This window comes from Glycine soja, chromosome 10 (assembly GCF_004193775.1).
Source record: "Glycine soja cultivar W05 chromosome 10, ASM419377v2, whole genome shotgun sequence".
Taxonomy (NCBI): domain Eukaryota; kingdom Viridiplantae; phylum Streptophyta; class Magnoliopsida; order Fabales; family Fabaceae; genus Glycine; species Glycine soja.
In genome coordinates, this window is record NC_041011.1 from 45,623,106 (window position 1) to 45,647,284 (window position 24,179).

At 30.9% G+C, this 24,179-nt stretch overlaps 2 protein-coding genes across 6 annotated transcripts; both read left to right on the forward strand.

Moving 5' to 3' along the window:
- Positions 1 to 1,321: 1,321 nt before the first annotated feature.
- On the forward strand, positions 1,322 to 10,088 carry LOC114370949 (amino acid transporter AVT1C-like). Of its 3 annotated transcripts, none has more exons than XM_028328353.1 (13): positions 1,322 to 1,613; positions 1,955 to 2,187; positions 2,714 to 3,027; positions 4,816 to 5,030; positions 5,447 to 5,470; positions 5,683 to 5,863; positions 6,222 to 6,438; positions 6,734 to 6,869; positions 7,324 to 7,343; positions 7,843 to 7,988; positions 8,196 to 8,239; positions 8,324 to 8,386; positions 9,558 to 10,088. In XM_028328353.1, the coding sequence occupies exons 2-13, from the start codon at positions 2,009 to 2,011 to the stop codon at positions 9,654 to 9,656; spliced, it is 1,638 nt and encodes a 545-aa protein (XP_028184154.1). In that variant the 5' UTR covers positions 1,322 to 1,613; positions 1,955 to 2,008; the 3' UTR covers positions 9,657 to 10,088. The 3 variants fall into 3 exon arrangements, with proteins under 3 accessions (XP_028184154.1, XP_028184155.1, XP_028184153.1); XM_028328354.1 differs by having other exon boundaries at positions 1,322 to 1,551; positions 1,940 to 2,187; XM_028328352.1 differs by having other exon boundaries at positions 1,323 to 1,613; positions 1,940 to 2,187.
- A 5,505-nt stretch (positions 10,089 to 15,593) lies between these two features.
- On the forward strand, positions 15,594 to 23,242 carry LOC114369930 (pumilio homolog 4-like). Of its 3 annotated transcripts, none has more exons than XM_028327211.1 (12): positions 15,611 to 15,743; positions 15,941 to 16,009; positions 16,328 to 17,020; positions 18,264 to 18,990; positions 19,107 to 19,689; positions 19,771 to 19,912; positions 20,017 to 20,124; positions 20,680 to 20,892; positions 20,995 to 21,105; positions 21,739 to 21,933; positions 22,268 to 22,442; positions 22,791 to 23,242. In XM_028327211.1, the coding sequence occupies exons 3-12, from the start codon at positions 16,346 to 16,348 to the stop codon at positions 22,814 to 22,816; spliced, it is 2,955 nt and encodes a 984-aa protein (XP_028183012.1). In that variant the 5' UTR covers positions 15,611 to 15,743; positions 15,941 to 16,009; positions 16,328 to 16,345; the 3' UTR covers positions 22,817 to 23,242. The 3 variants fall into 3 exon arrangements, with proteins under 3 accessions (XP_028183014.1, XP_028183012.1, XP_028183013.1); XM_028327212.1 differs by having other exon boundaries at positions 15,612 to 15,743; positions 18,267 to 18,990; XM_028327213.1 differs by lacking the exon at positions 15,941 to 16,009 and having other exon boundaries at positions 15,594 to 15,743.
- Positions 23,243 to 24,179: the final 937 nt, after the last annotated feature.

The window sequence follows — 24,179 nt, forward strand, 5'->3', positions numbered from 1 at the left end:
ATGAAAACGATTAATTTTAATCGATAGATTAAAATAAAATATTAGAATTAAAATTAAAATTTTATTTAACGATAAATTTTTTATAGGATTTATTAAATAAAAAATCAAATATCTTAAAGATTTAATTTTATTACTTATTGAAAAAAAAATTAAATTATGTCAAGATCAATATCATCATAACTACAACCACAACCAACATGATGATGGTCATTATGACAATGATAATTTCTTATAAAATGAAAAAAAAAAGATGAGTTATATGCAGGATTTGAGTCCCTCTAAAAGTATGAAATGCATGTCAACAAATTATTTGATAAAATCAGTTCCTTATATTACATGTGCTCAGGGACGCAGATTTTTTTTATATAGAAATTGAATACGATATTAATGATTTATAACACTTACATGGCTTAAATAATTGAATTTTTTAGTAATAAGTATTAAATAAGCATTGAATTACAATAATTAAATATATCATACCATTATCTAAGTTGTAGATGCTGTTCTTTTATATCATCAATTTTATCTATAATAAAATATGTATCAAATTCAAATATATATATATATATATTCAATTTAAAGAATATTCTAATTAAATACTACTTTGGTCTCAAATACAAACAAAAAAATCATTGTATTTGAATTTTAAATATAAATAAATCTCAACTATTTTCAAAATAGATTTTTTTTTATTTAATAGAGGTTTATGCTTGATTTATTATTTTTACCGAAGGGGATTTATGTTTTTTTATCTAATAAAGGTTAATTTAAAAAAACTGTTTTTTAATTAAGATTCACACAATTTAATAAACATAACTAATTTTCTTAAGTGTGAATTTTTTTTCTAATAGATGTGACCGAAGAAAGTATGTGTTTTAAAGTAATTTTTATAAATATTAATTATCTCACCATACGATTCATAATTAAATGACACATCTTTTGGATTGTTGATATATTGTGACAGTATACTGTGATATAACTATATTTAAACATTCTTCTAATAAAAAAACTATATTTAATTATTTTTGCTAATTTCTACCATTTTGGGAGAGCATTGTTTGCTTAGGTAAGGGATAAAAAAGCAAGAGAGAATATGAAACATATTTTCAGTTGCCTTAATTTTAATTTCATATATATCATGTGTTCATTTTAGGAATGTATAAAGTTCCCAAAGGAAGCTAGCTCCTGCTTGGCCCCCCCTAAAATAAAATAAAGTGATGTTACTTGAAGCAGCAGTTATGTAAATAAGTACCAACACTCCTTAAGTTGTTAAAGTTATTATCATGATGATCTATAAGTAACTACAAACAAAAATGGGGACCCATGCCAGCATCAACATGGCAATTGGCAATCTATTATTACATAATAATAATGATGCAGGGCTAGGATTTTGTTAGGTGCCTGCACCGTCTAAGACAAAGTACAGATATACGCATAACAAGAAACTGCTAAAGCCTCCTCCTTCCTTCTGTTCTGTCATCGTGAATCTTCACGTTTTTTCACATACACCAACACCACCATCAAAAGCTGTATTATTTATAAGAACTAAGAGTAAGAACCATAACTGCATATTCACAGAGAGTGTGTGTGAGAAGTGAGAACACAAAGCAAAGGTACTTTGCTTAGCCACCTGTTTCTTTTCTCTGTGTTCTCCTCTCCCTTGGTTTTCACTTTTCACTTTATTGTTCTTTGAAAAAAAAACAAAATCCACATAAAGGTGCTTGTGTTTTTAAGTTGAGAGGTTAATTTGTATCTCTGAGTAAGAATATGTAATAGGAATGGTTTCTTCAAATCTCACCCCACGTGCAGTTTGCATTTTGGTTTAAAGTGAAAAGTTCAAGATTAGGATACTCAGGATTTGGAGTTGCAAAATTACCTTAAAATTTATTATAAAGGCTTCTCATCCTTTATGCTCTTGTGATGTGTTTTGATGAGACAGAGTCATTTTGTGAAGGTGAACTGCTGAAGAGGTAGCGGATTTTTGAAGGGAGATAGAGATTGAAGGAAGATGAATAACTCTGTTTCAGAAAACAGTTTCATCATTGAGAGTGATGAAGAAGACGAGGAGAAGGATTTGAACAAAGGTGAAGGTGGTGGAAACGATTCTGATTCTTCCAATTACTCAAATGAAAACCCTCCACAGAGAAAGCCCAGTTCTTACAACATCTCATGGCCTCAGAGTTACAGGTCAACCCCTTTTCTTGTTTCAATTCCACTCGATTTGTGATTTTCTTATGATTGTTTTTTCATGTTTCCTTTTTTTTATGTTTCTAGGAGTGTCAAAAGGCATCTTCTAATTTCTTTTCATGGTTAATAATTGTCTTTTTCTTCTCTTCCTTTTCTATTATGATCCTTGGAAAGTGATTTTACTTTTTGGGGTTAATGTAAAATTTGTTAGGAACCTTTTTCTGATAAGTTTTTCAGCATCAGAAGAAACCAGAATATAACAGTTGTGTTTTATAGGAGATATAAGGTTTACCCTCGTTGAGAATGGTGAAGGGAGAAGGGAGGATGGAGAGTTCACGAGTTCAAATCCCTCCACCGGATATTTCTAACAAAACTAATCAACTAATATTTGTCGATAAAAGAAAAAAGCACTCGTGTTTGACCTAGTCAAGAAGCATGTAAAAAAGTTGAATTTTTTTACCAACCAGTTGTTGTGAAGTGCATCAATTGAATATTCATGCTATTGTTGTAATTGATGATGTTTCAGGCAATCTATTGATCTATATAGTAGTGTGCCATCACCAAACATTGGATTTTTGGGCACACCCTCATTGTCAAGACTAAGCAGTTCTTTCCTTTCTACATCACTAACAAGGAGGCACACTCCTGAAGCACTTCCTTCATTGACAAAGCCTCTGATACAACAAGACACAGAAGATGAGCAGCATCAGAGACGTAGCTCTCATACCTTGCTTCCTCCTCTTCCTTCTAGAAGGTCTTCTTTGATTAAGAAGGATTCCAAGGTTGCTCATCTTGAAGTTCCCTCTCGCCACTGCTCTTTTGGGCAAGCTATGCTTAATGGTATATTGTTTAACCTTTGGGCTTTCTATACTTTTCATTTGATCTACGGCCATAATTCTATTATAAGAAAAAAAATGTTCAACCTTATCTTCGAAGTGAATAAATAGGACAAAAGAAGGAGGGAAAAATATTAAATAATTGGTTAAGGTAAAAGAAGGAAATGATACAAATTAATTGGTGTACTATATAAGCTTATTTTTTATATCTTAAAGTATACCATGTTGCCACATTTTTATAAGCAAATTTACACTTATATATTTGAAGGAATTTTCTAGACGCAAGCAAAATTTGGTGAGAAAAAAGAGGGGATGTAAATTTCTTCATATACGTTATCTTTCTTTTGTATCCATACATAATCATGATCTGAGTTGTAAAAAAGGAATGTTTCTTTGTGCTTGAAAATTGAGACAATGCACGGGTTGCATTAAATAGAAGGTAAACAAGCAAGATAACACTCCAAAAAACAGCGTCCATAAGAGTTACATGACAAAAGAATCAAATAAAAAACATGGCGGGTACCCTTCCTGTCCCACTTGATTGATTAGGTTTGGAGTTAGGATCAGATCTTACACAACTTATAAATTGTGAGGTGGAGATAGGTTTGAGATATAGACACTCATTTAAACCACTTCAAACTCAAATATGTCTCCATAATATTTAAATTATAATAAAGTAAACCATAGAGTTAAGCACAAGTGTTTGTATTAATAGTACTAGTTGGTTCAATCTTTTACTTCATTTTATGAATTATTTAATACAAAATTACTTGACATATGTTTTATTTGAAGATAAAGGGTTGGGTATCTATTTGTCATCCTTACTAGCGAGAGTGGCAGGGGTTCGGAACATTATGTGTTTTCTGCAAGCGGCAATTAAGATGTCCAACAGACACATTCAATCAGTCCTCTGATTGCGGGGACCATATTAGCCAATGATATAACTTTTCCTAGCTTATCAGGCCTACATAAATTAAAAGAGTGACAGTTCAAACCACTTTGTCAGCATCACTTGTTCAAAATGGTTCATAATTTCATTTTCTCATATCTAAGTTGACCATGATCTTATATATACTAATTTAGATTGAATTTAACTCATTAGGGTAACAAAGTGAAAACGGCCCAAAATAAATTGCTTGTTCTTCGAACCTCCGCCATAGAATATATTAATACATCTTCTGAGCGAAAGATTATACTCATTACTCTCCTTTTTTTGAATTTAGTATTATAATTGGGGAATAAAAAACCCCACAATTTTACTTTGTTTTCTGTATCTAAAAAATCTTATTTTTTTTAACATGAAAAAATAAAGAAACCATTGCAATTGCCGGAAATACTAGGCCTACTAGAGGAACAAAAATGGAAGGAAAGTTTATCATAAAATGGGTACCTCGATTTACTATTTGGGTCCAGTGGTAAGGATTGGAGTAGATGGACGATGACTGAAGTTTGATTCTCATTGTCATCATTGTAAAAAAGAAAAAAAATGGTTAAGGTAATTTTGACATGTGTAAAGAAGGTTATTGGAAGCATTGAAGAACAAAGTAAATTGCATGATAGCCCTATGAACAAGGATAGAGGCATTCCAGGAATGATAATAGAGGAAATTATTAAGAGGGATCTTAAGGTGAATAATATCTATGAGAATTTGGTCTTTAACCGAACCGAATGACATTGTGATCCATGTAGCTGACATTACCTAATGGGATAAGGCTTTTGTTGATGATATTGATTTGAAACTATTTGAATTGCTAGTGATGCTGTTCCCTTATTCATATTTTGGATTTTGTAGGCATAAATGTTCTTTGTGGTGTTGGAATCCTTTCTACACCTTATGCTGCCAAAGTAGGTGGATGGCTTGGGCTTTCTATATTGGTCATTTTTGCAATTATTTCATTTTATACTGGGCTGCTCTTGCGTTCCTGCCTGGACAGTGAACCTGAGCTTGAGACGTATCCTGATATTGGCCAAGCTGCATTTGGTACTACTGGACGTATTGCCATTTCAGTAAGTCTTCATGCTGATCTCTACTCTTATTTGAAGTGTCCATGTCCCACCCGTGTCTCATATGTATTCATGTCAAACAGTTCTATTTTTATTTTATAAACTTTTATACTGACAGAGATAAAAATATCACAATAAGTAGACAAATTATAACATTTTATTATGTCTATAATAACTCATGCTCACTTTCCAAACATTGATTCTCTATTTTGATTTAAGATTTATGTTTTAGGTTAATTTTATAAGTTGTATTATAGATTATAGATGTGTCAGGTCTTGTAATTTTTTAATTTTGTTGTGTTCCCATGTCTCTATCATGTTGTTTATGTGCTTTCTATGGGGACAAATGATATGTTAATTAAAAATAACTAGTTTCTAATATCTCTTTTATTCTCTCTTTTTTTTTTCTTTGGATGCAGATAGTATTGTACGTGGAATTATATGTAAGTACCGATGCCTTCTCTCAGCAGCGAGTATTCCGTTCGTAGTCTCTACCTATAGTAATTTTTTAAAACCAAATAATTATAATGATGAAAATTAAATTCTGAGTGGCTACCTATTTGGATTCCACAGTTGCATCTTATTGGCTACCTATTATGATGACGTTTTTAAATTTCTAGCAACTACTTTGCCTATTGAATATTTCTTCATGCAGGCTTGTTGCATTGAATATATAATTTTGGAGGGTGACAATTTGTCTTCTTTATTTCCAAGTGCACACTTGAATTTGGGTGGAATTGAACTGAATTCACGTACTTTGTTTGCTGTGATTACTACCTTGGCTGTTCTTCCTACTGTTTGGCTCCGTGACCTAAGCATTCTCAGTTACATATCCGGTAAGAGCTTATTTTTGGTGCAGGTAGTGATCAGTTATCCATTAAAGCTTGGTCCCATTTGCCTTTGGCCTTAAGGTCATATTGCTGAAATAAGGTTTTATTATACTTCATGGTATATCCTTTTCTGTATTGGGATAAGCTTTGTTGTTGTTGTTAAAGGAAACTATAATAACGTATCAAGTTACCAACTATATATAACATTTGTAGCTTCTCAAATTTCATTCTTCTAATTGTTGTCATTCATAATTGGTTACTAGTTGTCCATCAATTTGTATGTTTTGGCAGTCAGCAGACACATATTACACTGTCATCATTATTTGTAAAAGCTTATTATAATCTTTTACCATGTTTGTTATAGCTGGTGGAGTTGTTGCATCGATTTTAGTGGTTCTCTGCTTGTTATGGGTTGGCATAGAGGACGTAGGCTTTCATAGCAAAGGGACCACACTCAATCTTTCAACTCTTCCTGTTGCTGTTGGTCTTTATGGTTACTGCTACTCTGGACATGCAGTGTTCCCGAACATTTATACATCCATGGCAAATCCAAACCAATTTCCTGGAGTGCTCTTAGCATGGTAAATAACTTTTGGCCATAATCTATAGCTCAGCTGCCACTAGTCCTTCCACTAAATATTGAATCTCCTCAAGTCCTGTACAAATTGTAATTTACAAGTATAATCAAAAGATATAATTATCTGTTTTAGGTCAACTAGAAGAGAAGTATAAGCAACACAGATCATCTAGCAGTTAGGCATGAATGCCTCAAGATGTGGAATATATGATGTACATGATGCATAAGATTTTTATTTTCTTTAGTTAAAATTCTATCAGTGAGTCTAATACAACCTGTGACTGTTCTTTTTCTCACAGTTTTGGTATTTGTACCTTATTGTATGCTGGGGCTGCTGTAATGGGATACACAATGTTTGGAGAAGCTATACTGTCTCAGTTCACTCTCAACATGCCTAAAGAATTGGTAGCCACAAATATTGCTGTCTGGACTACGGTATACTTATTCTACATCCTATTTCAGATTTTTTTTTTAGTGGAAACATCTTTATTAGATTTGCATTTTATTTTTTTGGGTTTTCCTCATGGAAATGAATATTGAAGAAAAGACCAATCTTGGGCCTAAACATAATAGCATGTGCTTTTGGGATAATTGATTCTTGCATAGCATTAGTTCCTCTATAACCATTGACCAAGTGGCTAAGGGAAGCTGATCATATTATTCAGGATATTAAATTTAATAGTTCTAGTGTTACCGGGGGCACTTCAAGTTGCCATTTTTAAATTTCATATGCCTTTTTTTGAGGTCAATGAAAGAGTTGGGGAAAGAGCTTCTCTATTTTTGTTTTTTATTATTCTAATACTATTCTTAATTCAGTATCAGCATATTATTAATGTTTTATTAATCATATAAATAACCAACATTGTTATCTGTTACTTTTATTTTGCAGGTGGTTAATCCATTTACCAAATATCCTTTATACGTGCCTTACGTAAATTACATATGAACCAGCATATCATTATATAATGTGGAAAAAAGGAATGGCATTGTTTCCATCCTGCATTTATTGACTTCTTTATTTGTGACCGCATTTAAAATTTGAAATTTCTTCTTCTTTTAAGTAATATTTGAGAGAAAATTGAATAAGAAATTTTGTTGCAAACAAAATATTTTCAAGTAATTCAAGCATTTTGCATCATCAGAGACAGGAATGCTGCACAATTGACAACATTTCTAAGTAGCATCATGTTTTACTTGAATTGTGGAAAAAATATATAAAACATGATAAAGGACATGGACTTTCTCTTTGTGTTCCTTTTCATGTACAAAATGTTAATTCAAGATGATAGTATTTGACAGGAAATAATATGTTATATCAATTTTAGTCCCACATGTCATTTCTCTTGCATTTCTAAAGTACTTTTACACTGTGAGCAAAGAAAGATGTTTTGTACTTAACTAGCATCACGTATGCATTGACTATATCTCCAGTGGCAATGAGTCTGGAGGAGTTGATACCGTCAAACCATGCCAAGTCTTATCTATATTCCATCTTCATCAGAACAGGGCTGGTTCTTTCTACCCTATTTATTGGTCTCTCAGTTCCCTTTTTTGGTGAGTCTTCCCACTTCCTATTCTCATGTGCTTGGTTGTTGATCAATTTCACTTCATATTATTTCTTTACTAAATCTGAAAACTATTTATATATAGACCAACCCAGGGAACAATTAAATGCATTACTTTCTCATTTCAGAAAATCTTTGCACTGCGACATAGTTGCACTATGTATATTAACAGCAAATATAATTTTTTCTTTTACAGGTCTGGTGATGTCATTGATTGGATCATTACTCACAATGCTTGTTGTAAGTTCCATTCAGTTTATCTGTTCTTGCTCCTAAAATTACTGACATAAGCATTTTACTAATTAAAACCAACCTTGATGACAGACTTTGATACTACCCTGTGCTTGTTTCCTAAGAATCTTGCGGGGCAAAGTGACACGAATACAGGTATGATGATTTCATACTTAATAATACGGCTCAATATAAGCCATAATGTAATAAATATCTTCCTATTTTTAACTTCTTAATTTGACTTCCACTACTTTTATCTCTCATTTTAAGACTTAGTTAGAGAAAAGGGTATAAATGAGAAGATAGTGATTGATGTTGTCTTGAACTTCTTAATGGACGATAAGAAGAAACAAATTTTTCTTTCAAAAGTGGACATATAAAAAGAGAGTATTGATGTGAAAAAATAAATTCTTTATGACTTTATGGAATACAACGATTTTAACGAATCATGAATATCCGGACATTTACTTCTTTGATTTTGTCATTAGAGGTTTCCACTTGCAATTTACTTAGTGACCGAATCTTAGATCATCCATTTCATATAACTACCCTTCCCAAGTCCTGGAGCTAGAACAATAAGCAACTCTTAATGTGACAGCATTGATAAAAAAATTAGCATGCCTGGATGAATATGAACACTTTCAAACAATTACTATAAATAAGCTTGACTAAAGAGGGATCTTTACACAAATTATGAGCCTGAGGTGAAATGAATATTAAACATGGTAAGTTGGTAACAGACTAATAATGTCCCCTCAAAATTAAGTGTGAACTACTCAAAGGCTTCAAAAACAAACTATTTTGATATTTATAGAACTTAATGATAAATTTTGTACACCACAAAAAGCATAACAGTATATTTAATTTAATCACAAAGAATACTTCTACCCTTTAACATACTCACCTTGGATGGATGGAATGGGGATTGTTTCTAATGTGTTTATAGGGATGCCTATTTATATAGATTAGATTTTATCCATCATAAAAATAAAAACTGATTCCATAATATCAGGATGTAAATATACTTTCAACAACTTTATAATTAAAACTGAAATCGTGTTAATAACTTGGAATCGTGAGAAAAATTAGGACCACTTTCATTTGATTTCAAAATCAAAACTAACACTTAAAGGATACAAATGAAAAGGAATTTTGAATAGAAATATACCATTTTGAAATCAATACGACTTACAACGAGACACCCAAGGATTTTTAAGCAATGCTAGAAGAAATATCAAAAGATACTTTTGTTTCCCACTAATTAGTTTAAAACTTACTTGCATAGTTTATGATTAATACTGTGACTATTTTTACTTCATGTCTACAGGCAGCACTTTGCATTACAATTATCACAGTAGGTGTTGTATGTTCTGCTTTTGGAACATACTCCGCCCTCTCCGAGATTGTGAAGAGTTTGAGGGAGTGAAGTTTTGAGGCTTAAATCCTGGAAGATTAGATATGTCTGCTGTTGTCTAGTCTGTCCAGTCATTCTATCTAGTTTGATTGCACATCCACAATTTTGAGTCAAGTTTTTGCTTGCCATGACTTCTCCATTCTGTTTATTTGTGGTTTTTCTGATCTCTTGTTACCTTACCATAAAAAGTTTTGCTCATGTTTGAAGTATTGGTAATCATAGATTGTGGCAGAGACAACACTTAGTTTGTAAGGAGCGATCAAATGAGTTTGTTGAAGATACTTTTTTTTTCTATGTTGAAAGTGTCTAGTGCAATCTTCTGGTGATGATAAAGGATATTTATAACCATTTAATGCCGCAATATAGAGTACTCAGTCACCAAAAGTGCTCGAACATAAATTATAGCTCAATGAATATGGGTAGTGTCTTCAATTTTTCATTCAAGACAGCAAGGTTTGTTGCCTAACCTTACTTTGTTTCCTTGTTCTTTCTTCATAATTTATGGAGAATTAAATGCATGGTTGAAACTTGATATGTTGAATAAACTTTCTAATCATAAATTTTCAAGTTATAACACATTATTTTCACTGACCAGCGCTCTTTCATCTAACTTTTTAATCATAAATTTTCAAGTCTTCGCAGCCTACAAGCTTGTTATTGATTGTCTGATCCACTGAATAGATACTATTACTGTCTTCAAAATGAAAATGAATTTATGATCATGGATCATACACTGTTGGAAAATCGTGTCCATCAACATTTCTCTAATGTTTTCGTCCGTGTTTAGAAACTTTCAAAAATTTCTTTTTCGTAAAGTCACTAATCTATAATATACTACTATCATAGAATTAACATTTAATCAATTTGTGTAGTGTATACTCCTCAGAGTTAACGGAGTATGGATTATAGAGAATAAGATATACTTCTCCTTACGAAGGGAGATTACTCAACAAACTTGTGAGTACAGTGAGATTTTATGGAGGATCGAACTACTTTTATTCATACTATCTTGGAGGCACACGCTAAAAAGTTAAAACAAAACACACACTAGATATTGACCAATTACAGGGTTTGTTATAAGGATTTGACTAATTATAAAATTAAACTAATCATCTATTTACTTAAACTTAATTAAAACTAAATTAACCATTATCTCATCTGAATTAATAGTTTATCAGATTAACGGGAAAAAACTATATATATGCAGATTAGGATGATGGTGAGATAAAATGAGAATATAAAAGAAACCAATATTAAACATCCTTACTTTTCTATTCGAGGAAAATGTAAAAAAAAAAAAAAATCATAAAAATAGGAGAATGTAAAAAACTTCTGTAGAATTTAATCCGGCTAAACTTGTAAAGTCATAGAGTCATTAAACACATCTGCACCTAATAAATACTTAATCAACATTTTTCAGGTCATCCGAAAGGAATTAATTGCATATTTAGATGAGTTGTGGTAGTCGGTTTTTTAAAATTAAAATTAATTTTATAGCTAAAAAAAGTTTATTACAAAAAATATAAATTTTACATTGGATTAAAAAATTATTTTAAATTTTATTAAAACATATTGTTACGAAATAATGGCAAACAGAAAACTAAAAATACGAACTTAATAAACATCAAGAATTTTACGTGGAAACCCAAGACACGAAAAAACCATGGGATATTTGATATAATAATTAGAGAAAGTATCTGAGATTGATGCACGAGTTAGAAAAATTTCTAAGATATTAATATGCTAATTAGAGAAAATATGTGGGATATCAATCACAAATCTAGTAAGATATTTTTTTTATAAAAAATGTATTAGATTAAGATTTTAAAAAATTATTTTGGTATAATTTTTTTTTTGGATTTTAAAAGATTTTATAAGAATATAATGACTTTTAAGATTTTTTTAAAAGATTTTTATGATTAAGATTTTTTAGTTCGGATTTTAATAAATTTATAAAATATGAATTCATAAGATTTGAAAATACATTATAGATTTTAAAGAATTTTATAAATTTTTAAAAAATATTCAAAATCATTATAAAAATCCATGAATTTTATCGGGCTAACACTTTAAATAAAAACTCATCTTATTAAGTAATAAATCAATTTTTTTCTAACATATTTACAAACACACTAGGTTTATTCTCATTCAATCATCAATAATGTTAATTATATAAAATTTATATATCGTAATATTTTACAGTAACATAATACTTGTAGTCATTCTCACAATAACGATCTCACCAAACAAAAAATATGTTAAACAATTGTTTCAACCCCAGATATATATTTATCTAATTACACATAAGTCAACTTCTCACGTTCATTCAAATTATATATTTTCATGTTCATATATATTTATATTCATTTATATGTATAAGCATGTAATCAAGATGTCTCAACTTCAAAGAATTTGAAAGATCTCTCATATAACATGTTTTAGGGCATGTTGATCATTGATCGAAAGAGTACAAAAAATTATAATGTCTACCATTTTCAATGAAGAGATGAGAGATTTTGCGTGATGAAACAAGAAAAACATGTCAATTAATTGGAAAAGAAAAAAAAAGTCTCATGAAATTTCAAGAATTTGAGTGGGATTGTTTAATGTACATTTTCTACTAAAAAGTCTCATGAAATTCATTCTAAACAAATACATCAAAATTTGTATATCTTTGAATATCACAAGATATTTTTAAAGTTTTAAAAAATCTTAATTGAATACCATCAAATTTTATTATATTTCTTTAAAAGTCATAATAATGTTCATTAAATAACATAAGATTTATTTTTATTGTTTAAAAATTTTGATTGAATACCTCAACATTTTTTTCACAATTTTTTTTAAAAATCTTTTAAAATTCTAATTAAATACACCCCTAAGTATTTCTTCACTAAAATTCACTGGTATATTTTTTCTAAATATCTCTTCAACCAAATTCGGGTCACAAAATTCAACAAATATGATCATCTAAAATCATTTTTATAAAGATTTAGTTGTAATTTTTGTTCAGCATCATATTTGTGGGATTTTGATGTCTCAAGTTCTAATTGTATAATTTTGGCCGAATAGTGCTAGGAACACACACTCAAACACTATTTTTGTGTCACATTTTTTTTTATGTTGGTTAAAACTTTATCAAAAATTATAAAATTATGAGAAGGTTCATCAAATAAGACATGAGTTTCACAATTTTACTCCATTCGTTCCAAAACAATAGTCTTTTTAGTTTTTGTTTCAAAATAATAATTTTTTAACTTTTTTCAGATATTTTTTCAACGATACCCCTAGATGTAATTAAGAAAAACAATAAATACTTACATTGGAAAGAGACATTTGCCGTAGAAATAAATTGGTGGAGGGAAGAATGTATTTTTTTGATGAGAAAATAATGTATTTGTTATTGGTTGATAATGGGATAATTAATGACAATAGTAGTTGAAAATCTACTGGTATTTTTTTTCTTCTAAATTTGTATCAATTAAATGTTTCTTAATCAATGTGCATAATCTTAAAAGACTATTATTTTATTAAGAATTTTAAATAAATAATTGAAAAAATAATTAAAAATCTAAATTTATTCTATAAGAAAAATATATATTCAAATAAAATAAATAGAGAATATAAGCAGTTAGAGGGAATTGAACCCATCGTTAGCTTGGAAGGTTAGGGGTAATACTTTGTCTTAATATTATATATTTTAATTATAGCTTAATCACTCTGTTTTAAACATTTCTTCTTTTAAAAATTGTGTTGTCTTAATTTTTTTATTTCATATTTTAGTGTTGAAATAAGACGTTATTATCAATGTAATAATTTTTTTGTGTTTCACTAAACAATATTTATATCATATATTTATAGTTAATCTTATCGTAATATATTTATATCGTATCCAATATATTTATATTTTGTGGAAGAATGTTAACCTATTCTAATTTATTTTTATCAACATTAAATTATCCATATTAATTGTAATATATTATTATATATTTATTATTTATATGCATCATTTTTTGTGAAATATGCATCATTATTTAATATTATTTCATATTTATCAACTTATTAGTATTTAATGAGATTTAATTTATAATTCATTAGTATATAATATTTACTTTATTTGTAGTAGTATTTATATTAGTTTATTAGCACTATTATGCATTACACCATCTACATATAGTCCTTATTAGTAGTATGTCTTATAAATGTGTGGGGTAATTATTTTTGGATAAATTTAATATTATTAATTAAATAAAATATTTTTGTAATCTTTGTGAATTAGTTGATGATATTAGGGATGTTCATAAATGATTCAATATCGAAAAATCAATCCGAAACAGCAAAAATCGAATTCAAACAGATCAAACAAAATGGAAAATGGAAAATTTTATTGAATTATATCAGATTTTGGATTTGATTTTTAAAAATTGATTCAAATTGAAATTATATGTATATATGTTTGTTTATAAATTTATAATATCACTCCTTTTTATTTCTTTTCTTATATATTTATAAAATTATGATATAACTTATATTTATTTATGAAAAATATACTTGATTTAAGATGTGTAAATATTCTATTATCAATTATATGATGACACATAAATAAAATATTTTATATTTAAATTATTTGCACTTATATTTATTATATATCTTACCTTTTATTTAATATATTTTAAAAAATTGAAAGTAGTAATAAAATCAAAAATTGATCCAATCCAAATTGTTTAAAATTGGATTCGATCGGATTAAAAGTTTAAATTAAATCAGTTGAATGATAAATTAATAAAATCCAAATGATTAGATCGAATGATTTTTCTCTTCAAAATCAATCCAATCTAATATGCAATCACTTTTATGTTTGACAAAACATTTTAATTAATTTCTAACTCTTTTTATTAGTTAAATAACCTGTTTGACTGTTGGATGAATAAGTGTTTTTAATAGCTTTTAATAATTTTTAAAATGTTACTTAAAATAGTATTTTATAAAAGTTAGCTTCTAGTTTTTTTTTATATTTTCTTTTCTTTTGTCCTTAGTACATTTGTTAAATTTCCTTATTACTTTTTAAAAACAAATCATGATTTCATGTGATTTTATAATTTTTTTTGTTAATTTAATATTTAATTTTACCAAATACTTTTCAAGTTCTAGTTTTCATATTCTAACTAATTTTTTAGTTTTCAATTAATTTTTTAGCTAATTTGATTGAATATAGCCTAAAGCATCTTATGAATGATATAGGGTCTGATGAAAACAATGAGATGGAGTAAATTATTATTATACTATTTTGTAATATTAATTATATACATAAATTATCAAATCATAAATGAGATTCATTAATTAAGAAATGAGACTATAAATAAATAAATTTTAATAAACGTGTTTTAGGAATAACAAACTTTCTAGGATTATTTTTTTAATAAATTTTAATTTATAATAAAAAGTGTTAAAATAAAGTGTATTAAAAAACAAGTGTAATGGTGATTTACTAATAATATAAAATAATTTTATTTTATGATCTAATCATAATCACTCTGCTGATATAATTTTTTTTACAAAATAACAAATTTATCATTTATGATTGAAAGTCGGTGCATAATTTTCTTAACAATTATAGTAGTAACGGCTCCTCTCAAAACACTATATTAAAAGAGTCGACTCATCCATGTTAAATTGGATAGAATTATCACAGCAGATAGAAAATTTCCTCCCTCAAAAAAATCTTGGGGTTACAATTAATGTTAGTGGTGTTTTATTATTAGGTCAATTACTTATTAATATCCCAATGAGTTACCTGTCAAACCTGTAATAGACTTTAACCTAGGAATCAAATTGCATCCCATTCTCATAAAATTTTACTATTTCCTACGAAAAATTTGATGATCACTAACAAAATTAACAATATATATGCATAACAGAAAATAAAGAAAAAAGCTTTTGTGATCAAAACGGCCCAAGGCCCACCCCATCTCTCTGCAAATAATCCCTTTTTTCTCAAAAAATTATTGTTTTTCGGATTGGAACAGAAAACAAGAAAAAGAAAGCATTTTTTTTCTTTTTCAGCTTCCTCATCCTCACATCTGCATTCAGAACAACGTGGTAACTTTTATTCCCTTTTCATTAATCTCTGCAACTTTTTTTTTTTTGCCTTCAAAGAAAAATCTGTTTTTTTATTTTTCTCGTCGTGATTTTTTTGTCGAAATGTGGAAAATTGACGTGTTGATTTGCACGTGAATTGTCTGAAGTGGTTGGTCGTATCTTTTTCTCGATAATGGGTTTCTCTATTTTGGTTTCAGAGAGGATCAGATTTCGGGTTTCGTTTGTGTTGATGTGTGAAGGTTGCCTTTGAGCTTGTGGAGTCTTAGGTATGATTGGTTTTCCCTTGTAATTTAAATTTAAATTTCTTCATTGATTTGCGTATGTCCTAATTGTGTGTAAAAATGAAGAGAGAGAATAAATATAGTAGGGGTTGTGTTTGATGATGTTTTAGGTTTGAATTTACCTTTTGGAGGATATAGTAAAGGAGAAGGAACAGCGACTGTTGTTTTATTTTTGTTTTGTTTTGTTTCCCATGATTTAGCATCAAGGAAGTGGATTAAGGAGTAGATATGTCTTCTTTTTTTTCTTTTAATGTTTGTCTTTTGTTCAACTTTGATTAAACATTTTTTTGGTGGCATTTGTAGGTGACTTCTAGTTTGGATATGCAGATGGGCGGTGGGAGTAAGGTAGATTTGCAAACATTAGATGAGGGTATGCAGCCTTTGGCAAATGGGACTATTGAAGACACCTTGCAGAGTGAGCTGGAGAAGATACTGCAAGAGCAGCGTAATCGGCAATTTATCAATCGAGAGAGGGAATACAATATTAGTAGGAGTGGAAGTGCACCGCCGACAGTGGAGGGATCGTTGAGTGCTTTTGGGAGCCTAAGGAACTCTGATTTCGGATTGATCAATGATAGGAGGAGTAATAACAATGGACTTTTGACTGAAGATGAGATACGATCGCATCCTGCATATCTTTCTTATTATTACTCACATGAGAGTATAAATCCTAGGTTGCCTCCACCTTTGTTGTCGAAAGAAGACTGGCGTGTTGCACAAAGGTTTCATGGTGGTGGGTCTTCTTCAATTGAGGGATTTGGGGACTGGAGGAAGAATGTAGCTCCCAATGGCGATAGTTCGTCTCTATTTTCAATGCAGCCAGGATTTTCTGTGCAACAGGTAGAGAATGATTTGATGGAACTGAGCAAAGCCAGTGGATGGAATGTCTCTAGGCAGGGTTCAAGTCAGATGCTCGACAGACATATGGGTGGTTTGACAAGAATGTCAGGAGCTGGTCTTGGTGGGAGGAGAACGAGTTATACTGACATTCTTCAGGTAATTAATTTGGAGAAAATTATTAAGAAAGATCTCATGTTAAATAATATTTTTTGAGTTTAACCGAGCTCGATGGCATTGTATGATCCATGCAGCCGACTTCACTTGGTGGGATAAGGCAATTAATGCTGTTGTTGCATGTGTAGTAATTTCCAATTCTAGATGAAACATTTTCTATGTGCTATTAACTGTGAGGTGTCATTTTTCGTTTCAACGTCATCTTGACAGAGTAAGATGGTAAAAATTGATTTCGTTATCAGTTTTATGGAATTGTCTAACTTTTACTAATTACTAGTTGTTGGCATGTTATGATGGTTAAAGAAGCTTGGGTGTATGTCATTAAATATAGGTGCTTTGATCTGACAGTTTTGGCTAAATTCTGTTGTCAACATTCCAGAACATACTGGAGATGTCAGTTTTGTTGAATCTGGAGGCACTAGTTCATTTCCATTTATCATGTTCATATATGCAGTATACTAATAGTCAAAAGTATATAAAAAAACAATGGTGCATAGCATAGTAACTATTTCAAATTGCATTGAGCTACTCCAAATTGACCTAGCATAAACTATGATATGGAGTGTTCTATCATCTATCATCACATCTATGGGGCATGTGCCATCCATGACTTTCAAAAGCTGCACCCATGTAAATGAATATAAATGTGGCAATCACAAAAAAATTGTTTTTTTTTACAAGCAAGAAATTTGTTTGTTATGACTTATGCAGACAATATCTTTAAATGAGGTTTAAAGTCTCTTAATTCTACATGCCTAAAATACTTTGTAACTCAAAATGGTTTTTCGTAAACATCTGATTAAATATTGGTCAAATGTTAGATAAAAAGTTTGAAGTACTTGGTGGGCATCTCTAATTTTGGTGTTTCCTGTGGCAGAGTGTCCATAATTATCTATATTAATATTTTCCTGGGTTTTCCAGGTTAAGTATGTGTTTGGTCTTAACACATCCTTCCTTATTCTTGAATTATTTAAATTTTGAAACTGTAAAGTGTCCCTTTATATTGATTTGGGGTTGACTTAGTGTTGTTAACTTCTTTTGTGATCATAATTTCATCCTTATCATTCAATTTCTACTGTTAACCATAACTATCCAATAAAATGAAAAATGCTTTTCACATTTATAATTTAAGCAAATAAACTGATAGAGCATGTCCTACTATTTTTCTTTATATTGTTCTACCATTGGCCCTCTGTTATAGTTATAACTGAAGTTAGCATTTTAGCAGGAAGGACTTGAGCAACCTACAATGTTGTCTAGCACCATGTCACGTCCAGCGAGTCACAATGCATTTGGTGATATTATGGGTTCAACTGGCATTGTTGATCGTGAATCCTTTGAGGGCTTGCGTTCTTCAGCTTCTACCCCTGGTTTGGTTGGACTTCAGAACCATGGTGTAAATCTTTCTCATAGTTTTGCACCCTCTGTGGGCACTTCTCTGTCAAGGGTGAAAACCCCTGAACCACAGGTTATTGGGAGACCTGTTGGGTCTGCAGCTTCCCAAATGGGTGGTAAAGTTTTCTCTGTTGAGAATAGTGGTATGGGCGTGGGCAGCCAGCATGGCCATTCTTCCAATATGACTGATCTTACTGATGTGGTGTCTTCTTTAGCTGGGTTAAATTTGTCAGGTGTTAGACATGCAGAGCAAGATAGTCTTTTGAAATCTAAGCTACAAATGGATGTTGATAACCATGCTGATGTTCTACTAAACACGCAAAGCAATGTTAATTTGCCCAGACATAATGATATTGTGACAAACCTTAACACCTTTAGTTCAAATGACCATGTCAATCTACTGAAAAAAACTGCTTCTTCTGCTAATCTTCGCTCAAAAGTGCATTCTACTGGAAATGCAGCAAGTTTGCCAAGTGCAGACTTCACTGGCCATGTTCCTAGTGCATATCTTGTAAACTCGAAATTGAATTCTGTTTACGATAATAATCTCGAGACAGGTCTCTCTCTCTCTCTCTGTGACTCCTCTGTGTTTGTGTGAATTAAATCAATTGTTTATGCTCATTGGATTTTAGCCTTATTAGATTGGTCTAACAATTCAGTTTTTGGGTTCCAGCTATGAGACTTCGCAGAGATGGACAAAGTTTAGATGCACAAGGAAACCATGTTGGTCCTGAACTTCATTCCACAACTCTGGACCCACGCTTCATCCAATGCTTGCAGCAAAGTGCTGATTACTCGATGCAAGGGATGAGTAGTTCTGGTCATCCTCTTCAAATGAGAAATTTCCCCGATGCTTCACATGGAGATTTGGAGGGACTTAGGAAAGCATATCTTGAGACACTTCTTACTCAACAAAAGCAACAGTATGAACTACCACTTCTGAGCAAATCTGGGCTGACTAATGGGTTCTATGGGAGTCAGCCATATGGTCTTGGCATGCCATATTCTGGAAAGCAGATTGCAAATTCCACACTTCCTTCTCTTGGATCTGGAAATCCACTCTTTGAGAATGAACGTATTTCACGCTTAAATTCCATGATGAGAAGTTCAATGGGAGGTTCTGGTGGCTCATGGCATGCTGATATTTGCAATAATATAGAGGGAAGATTTGCTCCATCCTTACTAGACGAGTTCAAGAACAAGAAGACCAGGCCTTTTGAACTTCCAGATATCATTGATCATGTGGTTCAATTCAGGTATCGATCTTGCATCTCCGATGTTTTTTCCTAGTGATATGGCTCTGGGGATCTGAATTGATAATCTGTGCCATAATGCAGTACTGATCAGTATGGTAGCCGCTTTATTCAGCAGAAATTAGAAACGGCATCTGTAGAAGAGAAGACCAAGATATTTCCTGAGATCATTCCTCATGCTCGTGCCTTAATGACTGATGTTTTTGGCAATTATGTTATACAAAAAGTATAATTAGCTTATACAACTGAATACTGAGTACTGACACAAATATTCTCTTTTTTATTTGGTTGTTGATTTAAGAATTTCATGCTTGACATGCTCTGTTGCAGTTTTTTGAGCATGGTACCGAAAGTCAAAGAAAGGAATTAGCCAACCAACTTACAGGTCATGTTTTACCTCTTAGTCTGCAAATGTATGGTTGCAGAGTGATTCAAAAGGTGCCTTTCAAGCTTTATGTTATCTTATTGTTCACCATATATGAGCATTAATTTATGCCTGACTCTTAGAGTCCCATTTCCTCAATTTTTCCATAAGATGATCCCCTTTTTCCCTTGTCAAACTTTAGTGCTGTGTTTATAGGGACAGGTGACTTCTGTTTTCCAAATCAGTAATTTTGGCTCAGTTCTTTTTCAAACTGTTAAATATTTACTTTAATATCAAGTAAATAATGAAGCACTTGAGATATTCTTGTGTATTACTTTCCAATTTCTGCGGTACTGAAATTTGTCAGTTTGTTATTTCATATTTTTTAGTGGTATCTCATCAAACTTATAAGGTTTTATCATCTTTAGGTATTTAGGTCTATATTAGAATTAAACAACAATGTTAATTTAATTCTTATTTGGTTTATGGTGATGTTGATAAATATTTATTGTTACAAGGTCAAGCTTTAAGGAACTGGACCCCCTCCTGCTTATTTGTTCTCTTGATTATTTGCTTTTAGATAAGCTGAAATGAATGCATTATCAAATCTTAGCTAACTTTATTGACAGGCCTTGGAGGTGGTTGATGTGGATCAGCAGGGTCAAATGGTGTCTGAGCTCAATGGTGCAATAATGAAATGTGTACGTGATCAAAATGGAAACCATGTTATTCAGAAGTGTATAGAGTGTGTCCCTCAAGATAAAATTCAGTTTATTGTTTCATCCTTTTATGGGCAAGTTGTTGCACTTTCTACTCATCCTTATGGGTGCAGAGTTATCCAGGTTAGACTATTCGACATAGTGCATCTTCTATTGAGGCTGTGTTGCACTTTTTTTCTTTTAGCATTTTATTTAACGATTAACAATTTACATGGATGCTAACAGAGGGTTCTAGAACATTGTGATGATCAAAATACACAACAAATTATCATGGAGGAAATCATGCAATCTGTCAGCACTTTAGCACAGGATCAATATGGAAATTATGTTATTCAGGTATGTAGCTTTCATTATATGAACTTTTTCATATGGGATAGGAAATGCACATCGGCATTACAGATGCAACATTTTATGCTTTGACACTTCTGTGCTTAATACCCTCCCTTGTAATATGCATTATAGTTTTGTGACTTTGGTTGTGTCTCCAATTTTAGAAAAGTACCAAGTTTGTGTTTGCATTTTGACAAACAGCATTTTCTGCTTCTGTCTTGGTCTAAGTAAATGTTGAGTAAGCTAATAAATAGACATTTAATATGCCACTTGCAACTGTTATTCCTCTTTTATATTTTGTGTAGTTAATATATGGAGGTTTCATTATCAAGTGATATAGAACAAATATTACCATTTCGTCCACTGTTGATAATTGGATTAATGGTGTTGGGTTTCATCTTGTGCTGAAGTTTTAGCACCTATTAATATATTGAATATTGAGATGGCTTGCTTTATATTTTGTTTGTTTTCACTTGGGATACTTGAACCTTTTTTCCTTTTTTTTTTTGAAAAAAATAAATGTGAGTCGTTTATTATTTATGCCGTTTTGTTTATGTATGCTGTATCATAATATCTATTTTATGTTAATTGTTGTTTACTAATTCCTTTGTACTTCTATACCATAATTTTCTTTGGTAGCATATTGTGGAACATGGTAAACCACATGAACGGACTACCATTATCAGCAAGCTTGCTGGTCAGATTGTTAAGATGAGCCAGCAAAAGTTTGCTTCAAATGTTATTGAGAAATGTTTGGCTTTTGGTAGTCCTGAAGAACGTCAGATTTTGGTGAATGAAATGCTTGGCACTTCTGATGAGAATGAGCCCTTACAGGTATGGCTCCTTTCATCTCTTGTTCAAAGCTTCAGCTTTTCCAAGGCTGGAGATGATCTGTTACTCAAACTATTTTCATGTCATTTAATTTAGTATTAGCTGAGGGAGGTTAGTTTGTAACTTTTATTACTGTGCAATGATTGTTCAAAAATCTGTTCCTGTGTGTTCACTTTCCTTTCTAATGTTTTGTTTGCAATGCTAAAAAAGATTTTAGGAAGAGGAAACTATCCAAGGATTCCATTTTTTTTTTTATAGAAGTTTAAGTATCAAGTTGCTTTTTATATTTGTCAAATCAGAGGCTCTTAGTGAATGATGACATAACATCAATTTGCAGGCTATGATGAAGGACCCTTTTGGAAATTATGTAGTGCAAAAGGTTCTTGAGACTTGTGACGATCGAAGTCTTGAGCTGATCCTTTCTCGCATCAAGGTTCACTTAAATGCACTGAAGCGGTATACTTATGGCAAACATATAGTTTCCCGTGTGGAGAAGCTGATAACCACTGGAGGTGAGGAATGCAAAGACTAGGGGGGTGCTTGATTTCTATTTCAAAAACTGTTTTTAGTTTTCAAAATACAACTAAACAAGGTTGTTCAGACAGCTGGTGGAAAGTATTTCTATTAGAAAACATTTTCGAGCTGTTTCTGTTTATGTGGTTTTTACAACACTTGCTTTTAGAAACAATTTTCAAATATTAATAGATTTTGAATGAGAAATTGATCATTGAGTAGTGTGAAATTGTTTTAGAAAACAGTTTTTAAAACCCAAAAGGGAAAAGGGAATCAAACATACCCTTTCTTGTATAAATTTCCATTGCTGTACCTTGATTTCTCATAAACCCGTCCCTCATTTGCAGAAAGGCGCATAGGGTTGTTGGCCTAATTCGTTCATCCTCAGGCATCCAATGAAGGTCTTGGAGACAAGTAGTCCGTCCTCTCTTACTGTCCCAACTTTTCCTTTTGTACAGCTAACATGAATGTTTATATCAAAGTTTCCCCTGCAAGCTTTACTTTATATAAAGCATTGGAGATAAATGCGATCAGCTTGGCCATTAGAATAAATTACTTTTTCTTACTTTGCTTGATTTCGTTACTACAACAACTTGACTGAAAATCTCCGTAAGGAGAGTTAACTTAGGATGTCAAGAATAGACGGCAATGTGTATTTATTGTGTATGTATATGAGGTCCATTGTCTGTAAAGAAAATAATGGTAAATGACTTATTGCAGTAACCAGAGTCATTATTAGATCAGGCTCTAAACTTCTATTTCATCTATGTAAATAATATGCTGCGAATTTTCTTGCGTTGATCTGTCTTTGATTTCCATGACATAACCTAGGTGCACTTTTCTTATGCTAGAAGAGAAATTTAAGTTAAATTATTACCCCCAAAGATAAGTTGTGTTTGCACGAGTGTTTATTCATGTTCAGATTTAACATGGCTTGTTACTTGAGAAAAACGTGATGAATCACCCATGCTAAAACAATTTTACCCATTAGGATTGCCCCATTCAAGAAATACCTAATAGTTTATGTCATTATTTGTCAAGTTTATTTGATTTTAGCTTGTAAATAATTTCTTGTTCAATAAAACGGTGTTAAAAAAATTCTATTATTTTCTAATGGTTTAAGAGTTTTATTCTCTACATCATAAATGGATACTGAAACTTTGTTAGAGAAGATATTTCTTTTTCTTAAAAAAAAAACTATAAAAATGTCATTTTATTTTGTTTTTTATATAAAAATTGTGATGTTTTGTAATTAAAAATAGAAAGTAAATAGAAATATTTTTTCAAACTAAATAATTCCTTGCTTTTTTTTCCTTTTTATTCCCTTGGGATATTGAACTTCTTTTTTGGACTTCTTTTTAATCAGTGCAAGGAACTATTTGGTGAGGTCTTTTTAATCAGTGCAAGGAATTAGTTAGTTTGGAAAAAAGTATTGAACTTCTATTCATTGAATTTAGTTCTGATCAGTACGACTGTTATACACCAAAAAGTGTACTTAACATCTTTTTGTACGTAGGTTCTAAACATTTTTTAATGATGGGCATTGACCGAACATCGACAACTCTCCCTGCCCCAATTAATACTATCAATTATCAAACATTATTAAACGACATAATGACACAAACCTTCTATCATCTATTAAATGTTTTTTTTTTTTATCGATAGGAATCATAGTGTTAGAAAATTTAAAATATCAACTAACTTAAATCACTTAAATCTCTTGACATGATCTATCG